Source organism: Sarcophilus harrisii, chromosome 3, assembly GCF_902635505.1.
Source record: "Sarcophilus harrisii chromosome 3, mSarHar1.11, whole genome shotgun sequence".
In the NCBI taxonomy this organism is placed as follows: Eukaryota; Metazoa; Chordata; class Mammalia; order Dasyuromorphia; family Dasyuridae; genus Sarcophilus; species Sarcophilus harrisii.
In genome coordinates this window covers 587771705-587795444 of record NC_045428.1, presented here as the reverse complement: position 1 = coordinate 587795444, position 23740 = coordinate 587771705, and the positions used below count along the sequence as shown (strand labels likewise).

The following is a 23740-nucleotide window of genomic DNA, read 5'->3' as shown; positions in this document are numbered from 1 at the left end:
CAGAGGAGGAGGGTCCACCCCGCGCCGAGCTCCTCGGGCGCCCACAGCCGATCCGTATGCCCCAAACTGAGCCCCTTGTGTGCCCACAACTCGTCCATACACCCCGCGCTCTGTGTGCCCGCGGCTGGTCGTATGCCCCGAGCCCACACCAAGCCCCTCGGGCGCCCGCAGCCCATCCATACATGGCGCTCTCTGTGCCCGGCGCCGCTCACCTCCGAGTGGAGGTGTCTGCCCGAGTCCCCATGGGGAGGGGGGGATCCAGCCTGAGACACATTATCCTGGGGGTGCCGCGCGGTCACAAACATCCCCTTTCTTTTCGGTGCCCAGACCTGGCCCAGGCCCAGCGGAGCTGTCCTCCCCATGAACCATCCATTGTCTTGTCCCCAGGCTCCTGGGAGCTGAGCCCAAGGGGCCCCAGGGAGGGGGAGACAGAGAAGTGCGCGGGGAGGGCTGGGCCGTGGGAGGGGGCACTGCTGTCCGCTCGGGGACTTCGGCGGGGGCCCCGCCTGCCAGCTGGGGGTCTTTCACTTCAGTGTCTGGCAGAAGAATTGTTGGGCCATTTCCCACTCCCCACTGGGCCTCAGTTTCCCTAGCTTTCAAATGGGCCCTGTCAATCCCCAGTGCCATCAAAGGACCCCCGGCGCTGACAGAATCACAAATGATCCTGGCTCCAAAGCCAGAGTTGGGGGGGAGGGCTGGGGAACGTCCTTTCTCCCCTCCCAAGGGCATTACCCAGGGCCCCCCTCTCCTCCTCCTCCAAATACCCATCACTGGAGTTAGATGGAGGTAGAGGACGGCGGCTGCCCCCTCCCCCCTTGAGGGGGCTCTCCAGAGGACCATGACTTCCCTTCTGCAGGCGGGCAGTGGGGTCCGATGGTTAGGGTCTGGCGCCCTGGGTGAGGGGCGTCCTTCCCCCCCTGCCTTTCAGCAGGTGCTCGTCTCTCCTCTGAGGAGTGGGCACCCTTTCAGCCTCCCTGTGGGCCCTGCTTGATGGGAGAAGGCCCAGACTGGCCAGACTGACCCTTGGCCTTAGCCTGGGGCCGGGGCTGGCTGGCTGCCCTCCCTAGGCCTGGCCAAACAGATAGAACAATACATCTGAAGCTGGAAGGGGCCTCGGAGCAATCCAACCCGTTCCTCCCCATGGTACAGATCAGGAAACTGAGGCAGAGGGACTGGTCCAAGGTCACTGGGCCTCCTGGGCTGGCCCCTCTGCATCTCTAGGGACATCTGTAGTCCCCAGCAGAGGTCTGGAGCTGAACCCAGCTGGGAAGGGGGAGGGAGGGGGAGGGGTGACAGCGTTTGAGGTCCTTCTGCCCCCCCCCCCCACTGAGCTGTTCAGAAGGGAAGCCAGACTCCTCCCCCGAGGGGCCCCCATCCCTTTCAGGGGGAGCTGAGCCCTCATTGTCCCGAGGGGGGAGGGCTATCTGCATGAGAAAGGGCAGGGCTGGTTGCCATGGGCACTGCCTGTGGGCAGAGGGGGGTCCTCCCCTAGGTCCGCCTGTTCCTTCCCCTCCCCCACGTCCCACTCCGAGTAACGGTCGTATGTTTGCACATGTGTGCGGTTTGGTGTCCACACGAGCAGAGGAGCCGTCCCGCGGGATGGAGTGGCGGGGGGGGGGCCTGTGACCCAGAAGGCCCTGAGGGACGGGCTGCTACCTGAGGTGGGAGGCGAGGGGGGGGCTGCAGAGAAGTCCGTTCTAAGTGTCCAAAGAGCAGGGATTTTTGGAGCTTCCCCCCCGACTTCCTTCTGGGCTGGGGGGAGAAGGGAGGGGCGCTGCTGCTTTTGCAGCCTCAATGCCCCTTTTGTTTCTCATTCTCAGCTGGGACTCCAGCCCTGGGGTGGGAAGGGTGGGAAGGCTGAGCTCTCTGGGTCCCTCCCTTCCCCAAACATGTAACCACTGGCTTGGGCAGCTTCCAGGGGCGGGGTCCAGGTGCCCCCCCCCAGCCCCCAGCTCCCCACCAGGTGACTCCATGTGGGACCCCACTGCGCATAAGTGGCCGGTCTGGCCCAGGATGCTGCCACGGACTTCACACTGCTGGGGCCCGGGGGGCCAAGTCCAGACCCTGTCCCCGCGCTGAGAGACTCTGAGCCAGCCATTTCCCATCTGTCTGACCAGCAAATGAGGGGCTTGGGCTCAATGCTCTCCAGAGCCCTTCTCAAGCTCTCAGCTTGGATTGCTCACATTCTCTGTCCAGGGTCTGACACACCGTGTTCTAAGGACCCTCCCAGCTCTCCTATTCCACGTTCCAAGGCTCTCCCTAGCTCTTACAGTCTCTGTTTTATGTTCCAAGCCCCTTACTAGTTCTATTTTACATTCTAAATTCTCCCTAGCTCTCAAATTCCATGTTCTAAAGCCCTTCCTAACTCTTACAGTCTCTGTTTTACGTTCTAAGCCCTTCCCAGCTCTCCTGTTCCATGTTAAGACCCTTCCCGACTCTTCCGGCCTCTATTTTACGTCTAGGTTGCTTGTGGCTGTCATATTCCATGTTTTAATGATGGGGGAGATGGAGCAATAACTCGAAGGTCTCCTGGCCTTGGGAGTTATATAGTTAAACATGCCTTTGTTCTAGCTTCTCAGAGAGATGTCGCAATAACCCAATGGCCCCCTGGCCTTGGAAGTGCTGTGGTTCCCACAAATCTTAGAGCTGTCAGATACCAATCTCTAGGTCAGTGATAAGAATTGCTGAGACAATAAAGAGGAGCATACCAGACCACTCCTCTGTACCACCTCTGGGCCACAAAAGGCACGTATCTGCCATGAAGTACTTGGTCTCTTTACTTTTTCTTACAAACTTATCTTCTCGCTCCTGGTTCTTTGCTAAATTCTTTTGGAACTTAGCCTGCTTTAATCAGTGTTAAAATTATAACAAATTTTGCCCCTTGACTTGGAGATGTGTCCAAGCCTGAAATTCTTTGGAGACACCTTGTGACACAGGTCTGGAACTCAACCTTTTTGGGGTTTCCTTTGAACCTCAACCCTTAAGTCCCTTCCTAGCTCTTACATTTTCCATTTTGTTTCTAGATTGCTCATATTCCAAGTTCTAGGCCCTTCCTAGCTCTCAAGTTCTCGATTTTATCTTCTAGATCCCTCCCAGCTCTTCTATTTCATGTTCTAAGGGTCTTTCAGCTTTCACAATTCTGTATTTTATGTTCTAGGTTCCTCTTAGGCCTCACATTCTGTGTTCTAAGTATCCTCCAAGGACTAACCTTCCATATCCTACTCTGGCGTTTTATGTTCTCGGGGTCTTTCCAGCTCTAACATTCTCTATCCTAAAATCCCTTTTCTGTTCTAAGATTCCTCCTTGTTCTGAGTTTAAAGAGGCTTTCTTGCCCCTGACGTTCTGTGACATTTCCCATCTGTGTGAAGCCGGGCAATTCACTTAATCTCTATCTGCCTCAGTTTCCTCAATTGTAAAATGAAGAGAATAGGCACACCCCCTCCCCAGGGTTGTTGTGAGAAGGAAACAAGAAAATATTTATAATTCCACACTGCCTGGCTCATAATAGGTGCTTAATAAATGATTTTTTCCCCTTCCCTTGTCCCTAAGATTCAGAATTAGGATCTGAAGCTTCTCCAGCTCTGAGTCTCTTTCCTGGGGTCTGTGGTCCTCCCAGCATTCTGTGTTCTCTTGTTCCTCCCAGCCAGGATGTCCTCTGTTTGAGGGTCCCCTCTAGCCTGTGTTTTAAGGCCAGCTTTCAAAGTTTGTGATTCTGCTTGTTAGAGATCATCCTTTCATTTTGCCCTTGGATTTGGGGAGGGAAGCCCCCTCTTCCAGGAGAGGCAGCTAGCAGACAGTCTGGCAAGTGTTTGATCTTCAGTCGGGTCTTGCTTTCCATGACCCTTTAAGGGATTTTCTTGGCAGAGATCCTGGGGTGGTTGGTCATTTCCTTTTCCAGCTCATTTTACAGAAGGGGAAACTGAGGCAGATAGGGTGAAGTGACTTGCTCAGTCAACGAGTCTCTGAAGCTTGGGAAAATGAGTGTTCCTGCCTCCAGGCCAGCACTCTGCACTATGATGGCCCCTGTGGCCCTCATCACTATCGAGACTTGAGTTTGAATCTCTCTTCAGCCACTTCCTTGTATTGTGACCTTCAGTTTCCTCATTTGTAAAATGAAGGAATTGGATTAAATCTCACAGGCTGTGATTATCCCATCCTCTCAGGATGCTTCTGCATTAGAATTATTTCCTTGTTTTCCTCCCTCCCTTGTCAGCCTGGATCACCCATCCTACCATAGTGTTCTCCCAGGTACCTACAATAGCTCTCTTGACCCTCTGCCATTCTGCCCACACGCTTTGGCCCGGCATTCAAGGCCACTTCAATGTGCCCCAGCCAATCTCTCCATCTTTATTTCATGATGCTCCTCCAGATGGAATACGCCAATGGCAGCTGAGAGCTTGGAGTCCAGAAAAACCAAGTTCAAATCCAGCCTCAAACACTCAGTAACTGCGATCCTTGGCCAGTCACTTAACATCTGTTAAATGGGGACAATCTAACTCATTTATTGTGAGGATCAAATGGGACAATATTTGTAAAGCGCTTAGCACAGTTCCTTCACCCAATAGGCACTAGATTCATGCTAGCTATAATAATAATAATAATAATAATAATTATTATTATTATTATTATTATTATTATTATTATTAGAAGTATTAGTAGTAATAGTAGTAGAAGCTGCCTCTGCTTTCTGTTATCCCTTCTTACCATTCCCAGCTTTCATTCTCCAAAGATCCTTCCCTAAGCTTCAGAACAGGGATTAGCTCCCCACAGAATTCCCCTTTCCATGATACTGTCTTTATTCCCATTTTACAGATGGGGAAACTGAGGCTTAGAGAGAAGTCAAATAATTTGCCCTGAGTCACAGAGTCGGAAGCTGTCAGTGAGAATTTGAGATTTCCATCCCAAATCTAGACACTTTTCCCCCTTATTACGTGGATCTTTAAATGCTTGTTCTGGGATGCTCAGTAAATGTGGCCTTGACGGGCAAATGCTAGACTTGTTGCTCTCCCAGAGGGCCTTGCTGCCTCTCTGGGCATTCCCCTTCCCCATTTAATCCATGTTTGGGGAAAAGCAGTGGAAAGATTGCTGGATTTTGAGCCAAAGCTCTGGGTTCAAATGTGAGCTTTCTCTTACTAAATCCATGTAACTTTAGCCCAATTTCCTGGCTTTTCCTGGTCCTAGATGACCTCTCCGTGACCTCTAAGGCCCCTGCCCAGCTCTCCAGTTATGACTCTGTGAGTTCGATGGCGTCCATGTTTAGGGAGTAGCTCATTTTCCTGTGGGATCAGTTCACTACAAAGCCTTCTGAATAAAGTAATTCCTTGAAAAATAAAATAAAAACAAACAAAAAAAATTAACCTAACTGCTTGGAACAGTATCTCTGTGAGACAGGCAGGATGGGAGTTACTCACCCCATTTTAGATCGAATTAATTCCTTGTGTAGATGAGGAAAGGATGCCTGAGGTTCCCTGGGCAGGATTCGAACCCACACCTCCCTCCTGCAGACTCAGGGGTCACGCCACGCTGCCTCCACCGGCTCAAGGACCCGACGGGGCCCAAGGAGTCCAACAGGTGGAGCTGGGCACGGGAGGCCGGGCGGCCGTAACCTGAGCTCCCCAGAACTCTGCCTCTCCCTCCCCCAGTGAATTCTGCCGGGGTACAGAGTTCTGTGCAAACCCGGGGACTGGCAGTGCTGGGTCTGGCTCGGATTGCTTCTGGGGGTGGGGGCTGGGGGAGCCTTGGGGCTGGGGGCTGGGGGTTAGGGGGCAGGTCTGTGAGGGTGAGGGCAGGGAGTGCCCCTCCCCTGCCGGATCCCCACCCGGTCCTGAGGGCCTTCTGCAGCCCAGGGCTCCCTCCCATGGGGTGAGGGCACCTCCTTGTGACCCAGGGGCAGAACCTGAGGCGGGAGCCGGCTCCCAGAGCCCCCCCGCGGCCCCAAGGACTCGGGGTTCGGCCCTTTAGAGGCTTTCTGGAGTTCTTTGTCTGGGAGAGAGGGAGGTTGCAAGGAGATATTGGAGTAGCCCCCCCTTGTGGTCACCCCCGGGCCACTGCCCGTCCAGGCCATGCTCCCCACGCCCCCGGCTTTGGGGGGGGGGGTGCATCTGAAGCTGGAGGGCTCTCAGGCCTCCTACACCACGCGGCTCTCCCAGCAGCCACTAGGCGGCGCTGCTCCCCTGCAAGAAAAGCTGAGTGAAGGAGGGAGGGAGCTCGGGAACTGGGGAGAAGGGCGTGGATGGCACCGGCTGTGCCCTGGGTGGAGCGGGGCTGGCTTTGCTCCCTCCCTGGGCCAGGGGCCGCCCTGAAAACTTTTCCGTCTTCATAGAATTAGAGGCCGGAGGAGCCCTGTGGACATCTCATCCACACACACCACCCCCCCCTTTGTATTACAGAGGGGTAAACTGAGTCTCAGAGAGAGGAAGGGGTTTGTTTGTAGCAGACCCCCCCACACTTGACTGCTGGGCCCTCTCTCCAAGGGCTACAGTGACTCACTCCTCCCAAACCTACCAAAATAGCCTCTAGGAGGAGGGGGCAGCAGAGACTGGCTGAGACCCTTCCTCACCCCCCTTGTTGCCAGATACAGTGGGGGTAAGATACAGTATGACCTCACAGCCTGGTGGGAGGGGGGGCTGCCCCTCTGGGGACAGCCCCTCTCCCTTCCCTTTCCAGAGGTGGCCAAGAGGGGGAAGGGTGGTCTTGAGGCAGACCTTGGGGCTTTCCCTCCACAGCCTCTGGGGGCTGGTGCGTTCATTTGCATATTATTCATTTGCATACTGCTTATTTACATGTTGTCCAAGTGAAGCTTTAGAAGAGACCCTCTTTGACTTCGGGGTCCTGTTGGGTCCGGCGGAGCTGGAAATGGAGGGGGGCAGTGACTCGGGTTCTGGAATGGCTCCCCAGGGTCCTGCCCAAGACTTGCCAGCCTCTTCCTCCCCACCCACCCTGGACTCCAGGAGTCCCGGGTTCTCCTTTTCTCCCACGCCCATCCCAGACCTTGACAACCGGACAGACACGCGCAGGTCCACACGGACCCTAACCCTCAGCCCCACTGACACAGTTACATAGACCTTCAGCCCAACACATTCAGCCCCTTGATACACTCAGCCCCACTGACTCACAATAAAGACTCAATGGGACATAATCAGCCCCACGGATAAATGCACACATAAATCCTCAGCCCGACACACTCAGCCCCTGACACATACATAGATTTTCAGCTTTACACACTCATCCCCACTGACTCACAATAAAGACTCAATGGAACACAATCACCTCCATTGGTAAACTCACATCCAAACCCTCAGCCTGACACTCTCAGCCCCCGACACACTCATCCCCACTGACTCACAATAAAGATTCAATGGGACATGGTTACCTCCATTGGCGAACTCACACCCAAACCTTCAGCCTGACACATTCACCAACAGACCTTCAGCCCCCACCTCATCCCCCCACCTCATCCCCACTGACTCACAATAAAGACTCAATGGGACACAATCACCTCCACTGGTAAACTCACACCCAAACCCTCAGCCTGATACTCTCAGCCCCTGACACTCCCGGCCCCCTGATTCTCTCACTCACAAACTTTGGAACCCCCCTCCAGGTCCTCACCCCCTCTGCAGCCAGGTGCCATGAGGGGCCGGTGAGCAGGTGGGGGCTCGCTCCTGGCCCCCCCAAGCCCCTGGCCCCCTGCTCTGATCTCCTGTGACCCGCATACCCTCACTCGGACACCCCGGAACGGGCAAGCCACGCCGTCCCGACAGGCGCCCGCCTCTCCTCTCTCAGCACTTGCACACTCGGTAGCTCCCTGACACACGGGGGCACTGACGTGCAGAAACCCCCCAATGACCCAGCTGAGCCCGGGATGGCTGATGGAAGGGCCTGGGGGGGGGCGGTGGGGGAGGGGACGGCCGGGGGGGGGGCGACTGTCTGGGGATGGTTTGGGACGGCGGTGCCTCCAGCCGGCACCTGGGGGCCTCGGGCCCCCAGCGTGCCCGTCCATGCCGGGAGAGCCCCTCTGGGACGGCTTACTCGTGTGGACACATGTGGCTCACCTCCACCCCCCAACACATGCCAACACACCGATAGCGCGGATCTTGTCACAGACACGCCCTGACAGCCACACGGACACACACACGGGGTCGTCCCCCAACATTCTTGTGCCCGGAAAATCGGGGTCCCCGCCCCCACATGTAGATGCGGCCCCTCCCCCCCCACCGCCGCCTCTACGCTGGGCCCCTCCCTGCCCCGTCCCTGCTCCCACCTGGCCCCCCCAGCCCAATCCCAGGCTTGTCCCCACCCCCCCAGCCTCCCGCTCCTTTTGTGTGCTCCCGCCCGCCCGCTCCGTGTCCTCCCGCCCTGCCCTCCCTCCGGCTCGCTCCTTGTTGCTCGCCTGCTCTCGCGGGCTGAGGGCTCCCCCAGGACGGCGGGAGGGCTCCCCGGAGACACCTTCCTTTGTTTCCGCGCTCCCCCTCCCCGCTGCCGGCCGGCCTGGGGGCCCTCGCGCTCCCTCCTCGCGCTTCCTCCGCCGCGCTCGGCTCCCTCCCGCCACCGCCGCCCCCAGCACTGAGGCTGGCCAGGAGGAGGCTGGGAGCTCCGGGCAGGAGGAGGCTGGGAGCTCCGGGCAGGAGGCAGGCGGGCGCGGGCTGTGCCGCTGTCTCTGCCGAAGCCCGCCGACCTTCCTCCTCTCCGCGCTCCATCCCCGCGTCTTCCTGCCTGTCCGCACCGGCTGCGGGCCGGCCTCTTGCAGCACCGTCTCCATCGTCCCCGGCGCCAGCTTCCAGAGCCGCCCGTCCGCGGGGAGGAGCAGGGACCCCGCCAGGAGGGGCGGCAGCAAACCGGAGAACCCCTCCCCCCCCAAAAGGGCCCCTCTCAAACCCCAAACTCGGGACCCCGGAACTCCATCCCTAAAGCCTACAACATAAAACCAACCCCAAAACACCTCCCCCATTGGGCCGCGATGGGGCGTGGGACCCCAAGGTCTTCTCTAGCCCCCTCAAACCCTTGGACCGGCAAAAATCCCCCTCAGGGGATTCCCCCTCCCTCCCTCCCTCTGGGACAGGGTGACCCTCCCACCCTCCCCCCTCCCCCTCCCTGGGGACTTTGGCGGGAAGTTCCCTTCCCCGGATTATAAACCCCAGGAGGGGCCCTCAAGTTGGGCTAAGCAGAGGCGGCCGCCTTCGGGGCTCTTCCCCCTCGAGGAGAACCAGAGGGGCCGCCTGGAGCTGACCCTTCTCTGCTGCCCCCGCCCCCAGCTCCTCTGACTGCCCTCGGGAGGTGATGGGGGAATTTTGATCCCCGCCCCTCCACCGGCCCTGCTCCTTCCCGTTCTCCTCTCCCGTTCCGGACTGCAAGCAACTTCTTGGGAATTTCGCGATGAGGGGATCTGCGTCCCCCCTCTCCGGCGCGGGGCAGCTCGGGCTTTGGGCGTGACCCCTCCGGGGGCCCCCGAGGGGGCGTGGCTGCCGTGGCGGGGCCCAGGGCCAGGGCCATGACCGCCTGCCAGTACCCCGCGATGTCCTCGGCCCTGGATCGGGACCAGCTGTATCAGCACAAGGTCTCCCTGGTCGTCCGCTACTTCATGATCCCTTGTAACATCTGCCTCATCCTTCTGGCCACCTCCACGCTGGGCTTCGCCGTTCTCCTCTTCCTCAACAACTGTAGGTGTCTCGGGCCCCCAGGGGTCCCACGGCCCCCCCCTTCCCAGCGTTGCCCGCTGGTGCCCTCTGACCTGCTCTCCCCTTCCCAGCGTGGCCCCACCTGTGCCCTCTGACCCGCTCCCCCCTTCCCAGCGTTGCCCGCCGGCGCCCTCTGACCTGCTCCCCTCTTCCACAGGGAGGGGAGAAAGCACAAGAAATTGGCAGGGGATCAGAGTAGGCCGGCTTAGCTTTGGATGTGGGCGTCCCAGGCAGCCAGCCCACAGCGCAGGGCAACCCTGATCTGTCTCCCCGGGCTGTGGACCCCTGGTCCTTGCGGCAGGCCTATGTTAGTGGGGGGGGGGGGTCATCCTTCATGGGCCGTGCCCCTTGCCCTCGCGCAGAGTGGACTCCCAGAGCTCCTCCGTGGGCTGCTCTCCAGCCTTTGGGGTAAGGGGCTGGCCCTGGACGCCTGGGAGGCCCCTGGGGGAGGATGTGCCGTCATGCACACGGTGGGGGGGGGTGAGGGTCCCCAACTTCCCTCCCCTTCTTTCTCTCTGCCCCTGGGAGGGGGGGAGGAAGCCGGGGGTTTTGCTGTAGGGCTAGAAGCAGAGAGCTTCCCCTAAAGCTGTCCTCCCCCAAGTCCCTGGGATGGGGCGCTTTTCCTTAAGCTCCAGGCTTCAGCCCCAGCCACTTTTCCAGGCTTATTCATATCAAGCCTTAGTTCTGTGGTCACTGGCCGGAGGGCAGGAACGGGCACTCCTGGGTTCTGCCTTCTCTCCCCTTCCCCCTCCCCGCTCCCTCTTTCTGGGCTCTCCTCCGGCCTTCTCCGTGGGGGGAGGACCGGCTGGTTTCCTAGAGCCCAAGACTTGGGAGAATTGAGAGTCAGGAGCTGTCTGCTGTGGCGGGTGCCCCTCAGTCTCGTTGCCTGTGGACAGGCGGCTTCCTCGGGGGGTTTGGGACAAGAATCTGAGGCGGTGCAAGCGTTCAGGAGGGGGACAGAGGGGGAGGTTGAGGTGGTCGTGAAGAGCCCAGAATAATGGCTCCTGGGGTCAGGAAGCGGTGGACTCTTCCCCTAACACCTGTATCCTTTCTCTCCTTTCAGATAAACCTGGGAATCATTTCACGCAGCCACCCCCGACGCCTCCAGATGGTGAGTGTGGGGCCAGAGCCCTCCGGGGTCATTCATGTGGGGCCAGAGCCCCTCCGGGGTCATTCACGGGCAGCCGTGTCCAGGGGTCAGCCTCCGGAAGGTTGGCCTTGTGTCTGAGTCCAAGGTGGGAAGTCAACTGCTTGGGGGTTTTCGTACGTTCGGGGGTTGTGGCAGGAGGGTCACAGGTGGGGGTCAGTGTCTTTGGGGGGGGCGGGATGGTTGCGCCGAGGGGTCAGACGCCAATAATTGTGATCGGGCTGGGTGACTGTGCTCCGAGGTCAGCCACATAGCCCCCCCTTCTCCCAGGGGACTGGTTCTGACCCAGTCAGTAACCACTGTGGGTGTGTGTGTGTGTGTGTGTGTGTGTATACTGCCCACTTCTTTATGGTGGCCAGAGTCTTGCCGGTCTTTCGGGTGCCTTTGAAGTTTTGTTCAGGAGAGAAGCTTCTCTTTGCTGGGCAGGGAAGAGAGGCTTTAGGGATGGGCTGTCCCATGGCGTGGGGTCAGAGCCGTAGTCTGGGCTTACGACCTAGAGTGGAGGGTTCTGGGGAGGCCCCTACTGAGGTCTTCCCAGGCGGCCCTCGGGAGTCCAGGGAGGACAAACCAGCTCAGCATTGGTCTGGAATGCAGTAGGTGTTTAATAAATGCTTGTTGCTTGAGTGACAGAAGCCAGAGGGGAGGGGATGCTGGGGCAGTACCCGGCAGACGTGAATGTCTGAATTCCCTCTGGGGTGTGTGTCTGTGTAGGGGGCTGGCTAGCCAGGAGGTCCTTCCAGGAATAGTCTGAAGGACTTATCCCATATGTGTAGGGAGGCCTGGTCAGCAGCAACTGTGACTGAGGACTTGAACCCATTTCGGGGGGGACAGAAGCTCGGGGGGGTCTCCTCTTGTCAAGTCCTGGCCCAGGGATCCTGCTGGCAAAGGCCTCAGCTGGGCCTTCTGGGTGCAGGGATTCTGGAGGCTGCCTGCCCCTCCCTCCCCATGTTCCTGAGCCTCATTAATTAGCACTAACCTTGTTAATTAGCATTCCTGCTGCTGCAGGTCCAGAAGCAACTCAAGAGCCACTTCCTCTTACTGCAAACTTCTAGAGCAGAAACTCTGTGGGGACTGAGGGATGGGGTGCTTCCCTCCCTGCCCATCATCTGCCGTTCTGCCCTGCCCAGGCCGGCTCTGGGACCCCAGTCCTGTCCCCTTTAAGGGAGGAACCCCTTGGCCCTGAGGGAGTATCCCAGACTCCTCTGCTCCATCTCTTCCTCTCTCCCCTCCCCAAAATCCATTTGGGTGAGTGGGGCCATTGTCCCTCCAGCTTTCCCGACTGTAATTGAGCTAATGTGAATCAGGGAAGAATGGAGACCTTTTAGGCTGATGGGGAGGGAGGCTCCCAGCTGTTGAGGAGACAGATGTTCAGGTCTCTCCAGCCCCAAGGCCCTTGTTCCCGTCTGCAGCCCAGCCCAGGCTCTGACCTCTGCTCCCAATTCTCTGCCCTGCCCACAGGGGAATGGGGAGACCTTTCCCACAATGGAATGGGACTTGTCTGCCAAGTTTAGTAAAACTGGAGGAGGAAGATTATAGGATTAGCATAATGGGGAGAGCACGGACTTAGAGGCTTTGGGTTCAAATCCCCTCTCCTTCACTCACTGTGTGTGTCTTGGATGAGATGACATTTCTGGTTCTTTCACTGGTACCAACTGATCTCTCAGCTCCCCTTTAGCTTGGCCTCTGACCCTAGAGTTCTAGTCCAACCTTTCCATTTTACAGATGGAGAAACTGAGGCTCATAAAGATGAAGTGACCTAGGGAGCATGAGGTCATAGATTTGGAGCTGGAAGCTCTCTTGAAGATAGGGGAAGAAACATTATATGTTGCTTGTCTCCTCTAATAATAAGCAAATAGGGATTGTTTTCGTTGTCTGTATTTAGACCCTCAGGCCTAAAGAGATGTGTGACCCATAGTTATTGCTGAGTCACTTCAGTCATGACCCATTTGGGGTTTTCTTGGCAGAGACACTAAAGTGGTTTGCCCTTTCCTTCTCCAGCTTGTTCTGCAGATGGGGAAACTGAGGCAAGCAATGCCCTGGGTCAAACAGCTAGAAAGTGTCTGAAGCCAGATTTAGACTCAGAAAAATGAGAGCCAGGCTCTCTGTCTACCTGCTCAGTGGCCCTTAGTAGGATCTTAATAAATGCTTTTTGATTGATTAAATAGGCCCAAGAGCAGTTAAATGATTTGCTTGGGGGTCATATAGAAGCTGGCCAGAGCTAGGTGATCCTGGACTCAGAGTCGGGGAGTTCTGAATTCAAATCCAGACTCCAGTATTTACTAGTAAGTCTTTTCTGCCTCAGTTTACCCATCTATAAAATGGGGATAATAGTAGCACATCTTTCCCATGATTGTTGTGTGTTCTGTAAACGTGAGCCATTGCTATTTAGCACTATTCACACCAAGGCTCCCCTGACTCTAAATTTGGTGTCCTTACCACTGTCCCCCACTTATTCAGCAGGCCCGAATGAAAGATGGGCCAACCCTGACTTCAGGGGGAGGAGAAGACAGAGGCCCTGCCCAGGGGGAACGGGAAGCCTGTCTGGGGAGGCAGGATGCATTCACAGGGAGCATGGGAGTGACAGGTGAGAAGACAGTATATCATTAAGGGTGGCCACGAGCACAAGTGCTGGAGCTGCCCGGGAAAGCTGGCTATCCCCCAGAAGGCTCATCCTGGCTTCCTGGAAGAGGGGGCTCTGAGCCGAGCAGTGAACGCTGGGCTCTGTGGGAGTCTCCCCTTTTCCTGCCTTGGGGGCTGAGCCCTCTGGAAGACCCACAGAGATAGGAAGGACCTTTGGAGGTCTGGGGGTTTGAACTCAGGCCCTCCTACCCAGATCCTCTCGGGTAGGCCATGGGCTGAACTCATTGTCTGTTGTAGCTCTTCTGGCTGCACATGTGAGTGCAGCCGTGCTGTATGTAATCCCGGGGGGGCCCCCTGCGGTGGAGCGACCCCGGCCCCCCCCTCCCCCTGGCTGCTGTCGGGCCCCCCCAGCCCTGGCCTCTGGGGCTGCCTTTGGAACCAGTTTCAGGTCTTCCCCCATGACCCTTTCTTGATCTTTCCTCCCACCCTTCCTTAGCTCTGGAGGACAGAGCTGGGACTCCACTGACTGCTTAATTAATGATCTTAACTTAATTAGCCAGGGTAGTTTCCACAGACCAAGTGACCTATAGATAGGAACATTGGGAGGGGGAAGGGGGGAGGGTTAGATCAGGGCTCTGATTTGATCATTCCTGACGCCCGGGAGCTCGTGTGGGAGGCTGGCAGGTGGGAGGCTCCTCACTGGGGCACTGGACTGTAATCCTGCCTCCCCCAGATGCATGACTGCTGGCAGTCCCCCTCCTTGCTACTGTACGGAGAGTTCCCATGGATACATCACTGGCCTGAGAAAGCACCTAGATGCTTGTCCAATGAATGAATTAGTTCCCTCCTCTCTAACCCCCGAGCCTCGTTCATTGAGCCCTCATTCGTCCCCGATCAGCCCTCGTCCCTCCCTTAGAAGCCCCCGCTTCTCCTTCCAAGCCCCCTTTTTCTTTCCTGAGCTCCTCTCCGCTTCCCTGTGACATCCCCTTCTCCCCGAGCTGAATCTGCCCTCCCTTCAGTCGGTAGCTCTCTTTAAATAGGCCCCTCCTTTTGGAGGCCCTCATCTTCTTCCGCCAGCCCCCACCTCTCCTCTTCCCTACCCCCATGGACACAAAGACCTTCATCCTGATTTTTCAGGTTCTTAATGTCACTCCTGTGGTACTCCCTCCCCTCCTCAGTCGCTTCCTTAATGGGTCAGAGGGACCGGGGGCTTGGCAGATGCTATGAGAGAGGAAAAATCCTCCTCTGGGACCCAGTGGGAGTCACGGGAGATGCTCCGAGGCAGCGAGGATTGGCCCAGTTCAGGTCGCCCGAATCACCACTGCAGTCCCTGCCTCGGCTTCAACGTGTGACTTCAGGAGTGTGGGACAGAGGGTGAAGGGGGCTGAGCCAAGAGCCCACCCTTGGAGCTTCCCATCCTGTTTCCCCTCCCTTCCCCCCGAGCAGGGACCGGGTTCCTGGAGAGGAGCCTTGACAGACAGGGGTGTGGGTGGGGGCTCCCTCCCCCAACCTCTTTTTCTTTCTTCTCCCCCCCTCCTTGAACTGCCTCCCTCCCTCTCTCCTTTTAAACCTGTCAGTCTTCTAAAAAATTATTGATATCTCCTTTGTCCTGACATCACCTTCATTTCCCAATATATTCTTCCCACCTCCTCTCAGGCAGTCATCCCGTGTGACAAAGAAGTAGGAAGGGGGAGGGAGGAACCATCCCCTCCTTTCTCCCTGAACCCCGGCCCGCCGTTGTCTCTGGGCTCTCCATCTGCAAAGAACAGGGCAACCATGTGGTCAGACCAGCTTCCCAGGAGCTCCTGGTTTACAGTTCCTGTTTCCATTTTGTTGCTGTTCTCCTTCTCCCGCAACATTGTTGCAGGCTGTGTGTAAATTGTTTCCTTCTCGTGTCAGTTTGCATCGGTTCATACACATCTTCCTGCGCTTCTCTGGCTTCCCATGGTCATTCTTTCTTTCCTCTGGGACAGCTCAGAGTTCTGGGCAGGATTCAGAAAGATCTCACTTCTTGAGTGCAAAACTGGCCTTGGACACTCCCTAGTTGTTTACTCTGGGCAAGTCACTTCACCTGGTTTGCCTCAGTTTCCTGATCTGTCAGATGAGCCGGAGAAGGAAATGGCCGACCACTCTAGCTAAGAAAACCCCAGCTGGGCTCATAAGGAGTGGGATATAACCGAAGGCAGCCGAGCAACAAAGCGCCGTTGCCTTCGGGTGGGTATCCAACGAAGCACTTTCTATTGCTATCTGACCCATGGGACGGGGGGGTGCTGGGCTTTGGTACTCTGTGGAGAAGACCAGGGTGGAAGTGGGGCACAGACCCTGCCCCTGGGGAGTTGCCACCAAGAAGAGTTCAGGATGGTTTGGGAGAGGTTGTGTGACAGTGAGGAAAGAGCCTTGGAGGTTAGAGGGCCCGAGTTCCGATTCCGTCTTTGGTTTTTATGACTTTGGCCCTGTGGCTGATCTGGAAAATGCAGGATTGTGGCTGAAACATGAATGTAGAGTTTGAAGCTGCTCTGAGGGGGCCTCCGTGTTCCCAGAGGCTTCTGGGACTGATTTGGAGATTTGGGAGTAACTGTATCAGAGACTCTGTGGCTCTGGATTTGGAGTCAGGGAGCCTGCACTGAAATCCCGGGCCTGAGTAACCATGGGCATGTCGCTTAACTTCCCGGCCTCAGTTTCCTGCCTGTGAATGACGGGATTGGTCCAGGTGGCCGAGGTTCAACTAGCTCAGAGGTCCCTTTTGGTTCTAGACCTAGGATCCAACGATACCAGGATCCTTTGCGGTCCTGCTAGGCCCGCTCCCCGCACTCCCTCGGCTTCCTGGGTCCCACGGGGCTTGTGTGGGTGGTTCGCTCTAGCAGGATCAGGAAACCGAGTTTCTCTGATTATTCCCCAAAGGCCCATCACTAGTACCAGCTTTGCCCTCGGGCATGGAGTCTTGATTGAACTAAGTGACTCTGCCCAATCCAATCCAATCCAACAAGCACTTATTAAGTGCCGCCTGGGTATGAAGGGCTGGCTTTGGCCCTGGGGAGCAGAGACGGGTTGCTGGGGCTTGTGTTGGACATGGAAGTTCCCCGACTCCCCTGCCTACCCCCAGGCATGTGAATCCTTGATCTCCTTCCTTCTGAGCCTGCTGGGAGTTGCTCCTTTGAGCTTCTCTTCTCCCTGATTTTAAGTTTTCTGTGCCCTGGCTCCTTCCCTCTATTCTTCACCCTTACGAATTTTCCCATGAGCCTGCCATCTTTCCCTCTTCTTCTGTCCCCTCTATTTCTCCTCCTTTTCCCAACCGGACACCTGGGAAAGGCGCTCTGCTCTTCCTGTGCCCCCCTCCTGTCTCTTCTCAGCCCCGATCACTGATTTCACCTATCACCCGGAACCGATCTTTCCAGAGAGCCCAGTGAGCTCTTGATTGCCAGATCTCATGACCTTCTGGTGGGCTCATCAGCCTTGACCTCCACAGAGCAGCGGCTCTGCTTGGGTGTGGCTTCCTTCAGATTTCTTCTCCCTGAACTTTCCGTGGCCTGCTTTCTCTTGATCTTCTTCCTGTCTGTCTGGCAGCTCCTTTTCAAGCTCACCCTTGTTCTTGTTCCACTACCCATCCTTGGGCGTGGGCTGGGGATCAGGCCCACTGATCTCGGTCCACTTTGTGTGGGTGATCTGATTGGCTGCCGCATGGGATTTCTCCCTGCTATGCCTGTGACCTCCAGATCATTCTCTCTCCTGCCTCAGTTGCCCTCCTAAGTGATACATGGGTATCCTCGTACCCATCTGCTATCCCATACCCATCTCAAACACGGGTCCCAAACAGAGCTCATTATCATCTTTCCTCTTAAGCCCTCCTCTTCCTATTTCTGTTATGGGTCCTGCCATCATCACCCAAGTTAACAAGCTCTTCCCCTCTCCCTCATGCTCATTCTCAGGCCCCATCCCTCGCCAAGCCTTGGAAATTCTTTGTATTTCCCATGGACCCCCTTCTCTCTTTTCACCTCCCAATCTCCATCCCCTTTATGGGAATTATGGCAGAATCCGGCCTCTAGTGTCTCTTTATCAGTCCATTGTTATTCCTCCCCCCCTCCCCCAGACAATTACAGTTAAGTGACTTGCCCAGGGTCACACAGCTAGGAGGTATTAAGTATCTGAGGCCAGATTTGAACTCAGGTCCTTCCGACTTCAGGGCTGGTGCTCTCGCCACTATGCCACTTACTTGCCCCCCAATGTTATTCCTGATGCACACTTCTGACTGTTACCCCTTCCTTGGTAAGTGACCTATGGCCCCTTGATCCAATACAAAGTTCGCTGTTTAGAGTTAAATCCCCTTGTGGCCTGGCCCCCCTCACCCTCGTATTCCTTCCCTGGCTCTCCGGCCGGCCCCGGATACGACATTTGGTCCCTGCCCTCTGTACCTTAGCATTGACCGTCTGGGCCTCTTAAACTCTTTCCACCCATGATTCCTTTTCGCCTGAGAAAGTTTCCATGTGACCCTGCGCCTCCAGGTATGTACGATACGTAGCAACTCAAACATTGACTCAGGATAAATCGTAATTTCATGACCCTCGTGTTCAACATGAAACTCTGGCCTTTCAGGGAGGACTTTCTTACCTCAGGCTTGGCTTCCTTCTGAGCTCGGCTCACATGCTCTCTCCTCCGGGCAGCCCGTCCTGATTTCACCCTCCAACCTGGCAGGTTGCCGGAACTTCCCCTTCAGACATGGTTCGTTTTCTGCCTAGATGTCCTTCCTGCCAGGAAAACGTAAGCTCTTGGAGGGGAGGCCGGAGGCTGTCTCGTTTCTGCCTTTACTTCCCCAGCACAGGCCCGGGGCCTGACACACAGCAGCGGCTTCGTAATGTTTGTTGAATTTTGCTGGAATATGTCAATGGCTAAATATATGTGACATAATCTGAGGAGGGAAAGAGCCCTAAAAACTGGAGCCTCAGAAAAGCTTCAACTGAGTCTCAAAGGACGGCTGGGCTTCGAGGGGGTGGGGAACAGCAGAGGGAGCTGGAGCTGGCTGGCTGAAATGGTTTGGCTGAGATGGAGGGGATATGGGCAGCGGGTGGAAAATGTGAAATCAGCTGGAAAGGGAGGCTGGAATCAGGTAGGCTGTGAAGGGTTTTAAGGGGTAAGCTAAGTAGTAGGGAGCCAGTGGAGCTTCTTGAGCTGGGGAGGCATTCTTCCTTTATGCCATTCCTACTTACATCCCCTTTGACCGCTAGGTTGTCCCCATGGCAACCCTGGGCTGGGGGAGGAGGAGAGAGCTTTGGGGAGAGGCTGTGAGTAGGCCATTGTCATGTGTCACATTTCCATTTGAATCTGGGTCTTTTTATCCCTAACTCCAAGATGCTATCCCACATATAGATGGCAGGAGAGAAAAAGCCCCGCCTCCGCTCAGTCCCAACTAGGGGCAGCCTTCTTCTGGTCTAAAGGAGTCTTAGGGGTCAGTATAAAGGCAGTGGGCCCTTCCCAGTGTTAGATCTCCGACTCCGTGAGCTCAGCCATTCTGGTGCCCCTCCCCATCCCCCGTCTCTCCTGCTCTCTTGGGAGGATGTGGGTGAGGGCAAGGAGGTGCTTCTGGGAGCATCCATCGCCCCTGTTGGGCTTTTGTATAGTGGGAAGGGCCTGGGAGGGAGGGGCAGGAAGGCTTCTCCTGGAAAAGTCCCCCTGGCTGGCCCCCCCCCCCCCCCCCCCCCCCCGCCCCTTCTGGTTTCTAAGAGAAGTAGTGAGGAATGCTGCCTTCTGGGTGGGACCAGCTAGGCTGGGCCTGGAGATCAGAGATCTGTGTCCTCAAAGTATGACACACACACATGGCAGGCATACATGTATGTTCACAATGTAACACACTGTACATATACATGCATGTGTATACATGCAGACACAGCATACACATGTATACCCACACAAACACACGCACACAGACTGCGCCACGCAGACGTACACACGAGCACACAGCTCATGCCGTACCTAGGCCAGACTTACATTTGAGCTTAATGTGAATGCTCATCCCAGTGCCCCTCTTCTGGAAGGAAAGGCTGTGATCCACATTTGACAGAGTGCTCCGCCTCCAGCTGGGGCCAGAGGCCGAGGCGGGAAACAGCCTGCCTGAGGCCCCTAATCTCTGTCCTTCCACCCCCTGCCCCCCAGTCCGAGTCACACAAAGGGACAGATCGCCACACGGGGGCTGGCACAAAAACATCCACAGGATATTCTGGTACACAGAGACCCAGGGAAACGGGGACGAGGTCAAACGCAGCGTTGCTTAGACACGCTGACGCCTGTGGGGAGGATCACAGGCAGCCACCATTCAGGCGGGCGCCCACGCAGCCCCACGGACACCCTCTCCCACCCTCTCCCACCACGCGCAGGCTCCAGAGCGTCACACTTCCTCACACAGATGGTGCACCCGGCCGTCCACGGATACACAAGCCACCGTCCCAGTGTTCGCACTCACACTCACTCACACACACTCACACACACACACACGCTGCTGCTTTGTGGGGCTGGAGCTTGGGCACAGTGTGCCCAGCACCCCCCTCCTCTCCCCTTCCTTTTCCACCCCTGCCCTCCCGGTGCTGGACAGTGACTGAGTCCTGGCTCCCTCCCCCACCCTTTCCTTTAGGAAAATAATGAGAAAAGGTGGGGAGTGGAATATCACACTCTCAGGGCCAGGCTATAAAAAGCAGCCCACACCGCCTCCGGCACCTCGAAGGAGGCTTCAGACGCCGGCAACGATGGAGGGAGGGAGGGAGCGGGCGCTGAGGAAGATTAGAAGCGAGTGGGAAGCGCGGGTGGGGGCGAGGGGGCCGCGGAGTCGCTCCGGGGGACAGGCCAGAGAATCACAGCTTAGAGGGTTGGAAGGGGCTGCAGATCCACCTCAATCTGCTCGTGCATTTCTGGGGAAACCGAGGTCCAGAAGATGAGGGCCGCTCATCTAAGGTCACTAAGCTAGTGACCGTCTGGGCCAGGACGAGGCAACTGGGTGACGGGAATAGATGGCCCGGCCCAAAGTCCGGAACACTCAACTCGGTGACTTCAAGTCCAGCCTCAGATATTTACCAGCTCTGCCGTCCCAGGAGTCTCGATCCTCTTTGCCTCAGTTTCCTCATCTGTAAAATGAGCTGGAGAAGGAAATGGCAAATTATTCTAGTGTCTCTGCCAAGAAAACCCCACATAGTGATATAGTCATAAAAGAATGGAATGTTCCTCAGCGAGGACCCAAGTCCCTGAGAGTGACCCCGGCCCCACGATAGTGGTGGCCCCCAAATAAGGACATGGGGCCACATGATGGTCGCCCCTCCCCCCAACCCTGTGGGGATGCTGCTGCTGGAGGTGAGGATGATATATACTTGGGTTGCTCAAGCAGTATGAGGCTTGCCAGACAACAGAGGTCATTATATCCCATTTTATAGTTGGAGAAACTGAGCCCTGGAGGCATAAAGGGTCTCACCCAAGTCACACAGCACCAGCTGTTCCCGAGTCAAGGGAAGTTAGACAAAGATGGACCTCAGGGACCATCTGGTCTGACCTCCTCCCCTTTATTTTACAAATGAGGGAACTGAGGCTCAGGGACTTATCTGGGAATGTAGTCATACATGCTCAATGTTCCTTGAGCCCCGAGTCACATCAGAATGTGGGAGTGACCGCTATCCAAGCCCCCAAAATCTCAGAGAGGGGGGAGGACTTCAGGGTCCTGGCTCCCTTACTCTTCCCTGAAGTTGGGAGATTAGGGGTTGTGGCTGCGTGTCTCCGGGTCAGGGCTGGGACGTGGTTTGAGACTGGGATGCAGACGTGTGAGTGTGAGCATGTGTGAATGTGAACAAGTGTGTGCATATGTGTGTGAGAGTATGAATCTGTGTGAGTGTGAGCGAGAATGTGAGTGTATGTGAGAGTGTGTGTGTGTGAGCATGTGTGAATGTGAGTGTGTGAATGTGAGCGAGTGTGCATATGTGTGTGAGAGTATGAATCTGTGTGTGAGTGTGAGCGAGAATGTGTGTGTGAGTGTGTGTGTGTGTGTGTGTGTGTGTTGGGGGGTGCTGAGGATTGTGAACTGCATCCAGGACCTGGCCAGTTGCCATGGCAACCTCAGTGGCTCACGGCTGCATTCTGGGAGGCTCCCCCTCCTTTCTCTCCCCCTCTCCCCATTAAGAGCCCGAAAGGGCTGAGGGTTGGAGGGCAGCACAGTTTCCCTCCTGCCTTTCTGGGGGCATTCTCCCGATCGCCCAGGGGGGGCCCGGGATCCGTCCCGGCCGCAGCGGCTGGAGTTCTCACGGCCGTTGTGGCCGCCGTTCGTTACTTATTCATGATCGCTGTCGAAAATGAAACATTTATTAAGGCCCCAAACAGCTGCGGCCCCTAATGGAGTGCCCCCTCCCCCGGCCTTGGCCGCCTGGGAACCCGAGCAGCAGGTGGGAGAGTGGTCCCTGGCCGGTCCCTCCCTCCCGCTCTAAGTGATGATGTCTCCAGAGCCTCCCCTGGGAGGAAGCAGCTTGGACCTGGGCTCGGGAGACTCCCGGTTAGGAGGCCGCCTCCCTCCTGTCTGCCATTATCCATTAGCCTGGACACTCCCCGCTTTGTTCTGCCATCACAGCCGGTGGCACAGTGGACAGAGCGTCGGGCGGCCTGGAAGCCGAAGACCTGAATTCAAAAGCCAGCTCAGACACTCCCCAGGTGTGTAACCTGGGCACGCTTTGTCTGTTGGATGAGAGAGTTGGACTCAGTGACTTCCGGGACCCTTTTGACCTTTATGACCCAGATTATGGGGCTCAGAGTCCGAGTCCAACTACAGAATCAAAGAGTTGTGGAAACACGAAGCATCTGGTCCAATTTCTTCAACTTATCTAGGACTATAAGGGACCTTGAAGGGAATCTCCTCCAAACCTCCCATTTTATAGATGTGCAGACTGAGGCCCAAGGAGATGAAGTAACTTAACTTTAGTAAGGTTGTAAAGGCGGAGGCAGCATTTGAACCCAGATCTCTGGTTCTAAATCTCACATTCTTTCCTCTCCTCCATTGAAAATGTCCCAGACATAGGCACATTACTTTGTCTCACTCTCTCCTTGTGGAAACAGTGGGTAGCTATTGTTTAGAGTTTTTATCAGCTGTAAAAGAAGCATTTACTACTACTGAATGGCCTTGACCCAGGGAGAATCATTAACAGCCTGAATTCAAATTGGAGGATTAGAGAGTAGGGTTCTGGGAGTCTGTCCTTAGCTCCTGGATGGTTATTGTTTTTATCTGTAACTCTGATAAAAAGATGGACGACATGTTTATCAGCCTTGAAGGCAACCCAGAGTTTGAAAAGGGGGCAGATAGCTAATGTAAGGGACATGTAGAAGCTCCAGTAAGATCTTGGCAGGATCAACGATGACTCATGACTAATACTTGGACCTTTGTGACATTGGGTAAGAGTTTCCCTCCCCTGTGAGATAGGCTATTGAATGCAATCTATAATTTGTCTTGTGCTCCCCTTTCCGAGGGCAAGGATGATCCCAGCCCTGGTTTGGATGGGGTCCCAGTGACCTCCTTGGGACCGAAGCCCTCATACCCTGGAATGAGGGAACCATCCTCAGCTCCCCTGCTGATTGGTGGAGATTCTCCCTGTTCCCTTCTGTCCTTCCGCCTGTCTGGGTGATTCGGAAGGGCCTGGAGCTGGGAGGCCTACTGGTCCACACTGTGACTGACAGAGCGAAGTCTCGGGGGGACCGTCGCATCGCCGGTGGTCTGGCCAAACCAAGTCAGGAAGCAATTACCGAGCGCTTACACCGTTGCACGCAAGGACAATAGAGGCAAACGCAGAGCCTTGCTCCCTCTCCTTCCCGCTGAGATTTTTTTGGGAAGTAGATAAGTTAATACAGGGGCCACATGAGGGTGGGCATAGAATTCTGACACTCTGGGCTAAAATCCTTCTTCTGATATTTATTAGCTGTGTTGACTTGGGGCTTAATCTCTGAGTCTTGATTTCATCTGTAAATTGGGGGTGATAATAGCACCTACCCCAAGGAGTTCTGTTTGTAAAATGCTCTGGAAATCTTAGCACGCTATGCAGATGGGATTTTTTTTTTTTTAATGGGACATGTTATTAACCATTCTCTCTTTCCAAAAAGAGATCTGCAGCTCTGCAATTTATAGTTTAAGTTGGAGTAAGTGACTTGCTCAGGGTCACGCTGCCTGTGTTAGTGGGGAGATATGGCCCTATGTGCCCCAATCTTGAGTGTCGCTCTGTCATACAGTGCAGTCTCTCCAGTGATTGCTAGGGAGGCGGTGCTCGAGAGCCGACCTCGGGCTCAGGAAGAGCGGGTTTCAAGGAAAGGGCTTCCCCGACCGACCAGTTGGGTA

At 56.0% G+C, this 23740-nt stretch overlaps 1 protein-coding gene across 1 annotated transcript in view; it reads left to right on the top strand.

The window, feature by feature from the left end:
* The window catches only part of AGRN (agrin), an 88209-nt gene that overhangs the window by 30290 nt on the left and 34179 nt on the right, over positions 1-23740 (top strand). The window contains exon 3 of the mRNA XM_031961579.1: positions 10741-10788. Within this exon, the coding sequence (XP_031817439.1) occupies positions 10741-10788 (48 nt within the window). The remainder of the gene's footprint in view (positions 1-10740; positions 10789-23740) is intronic.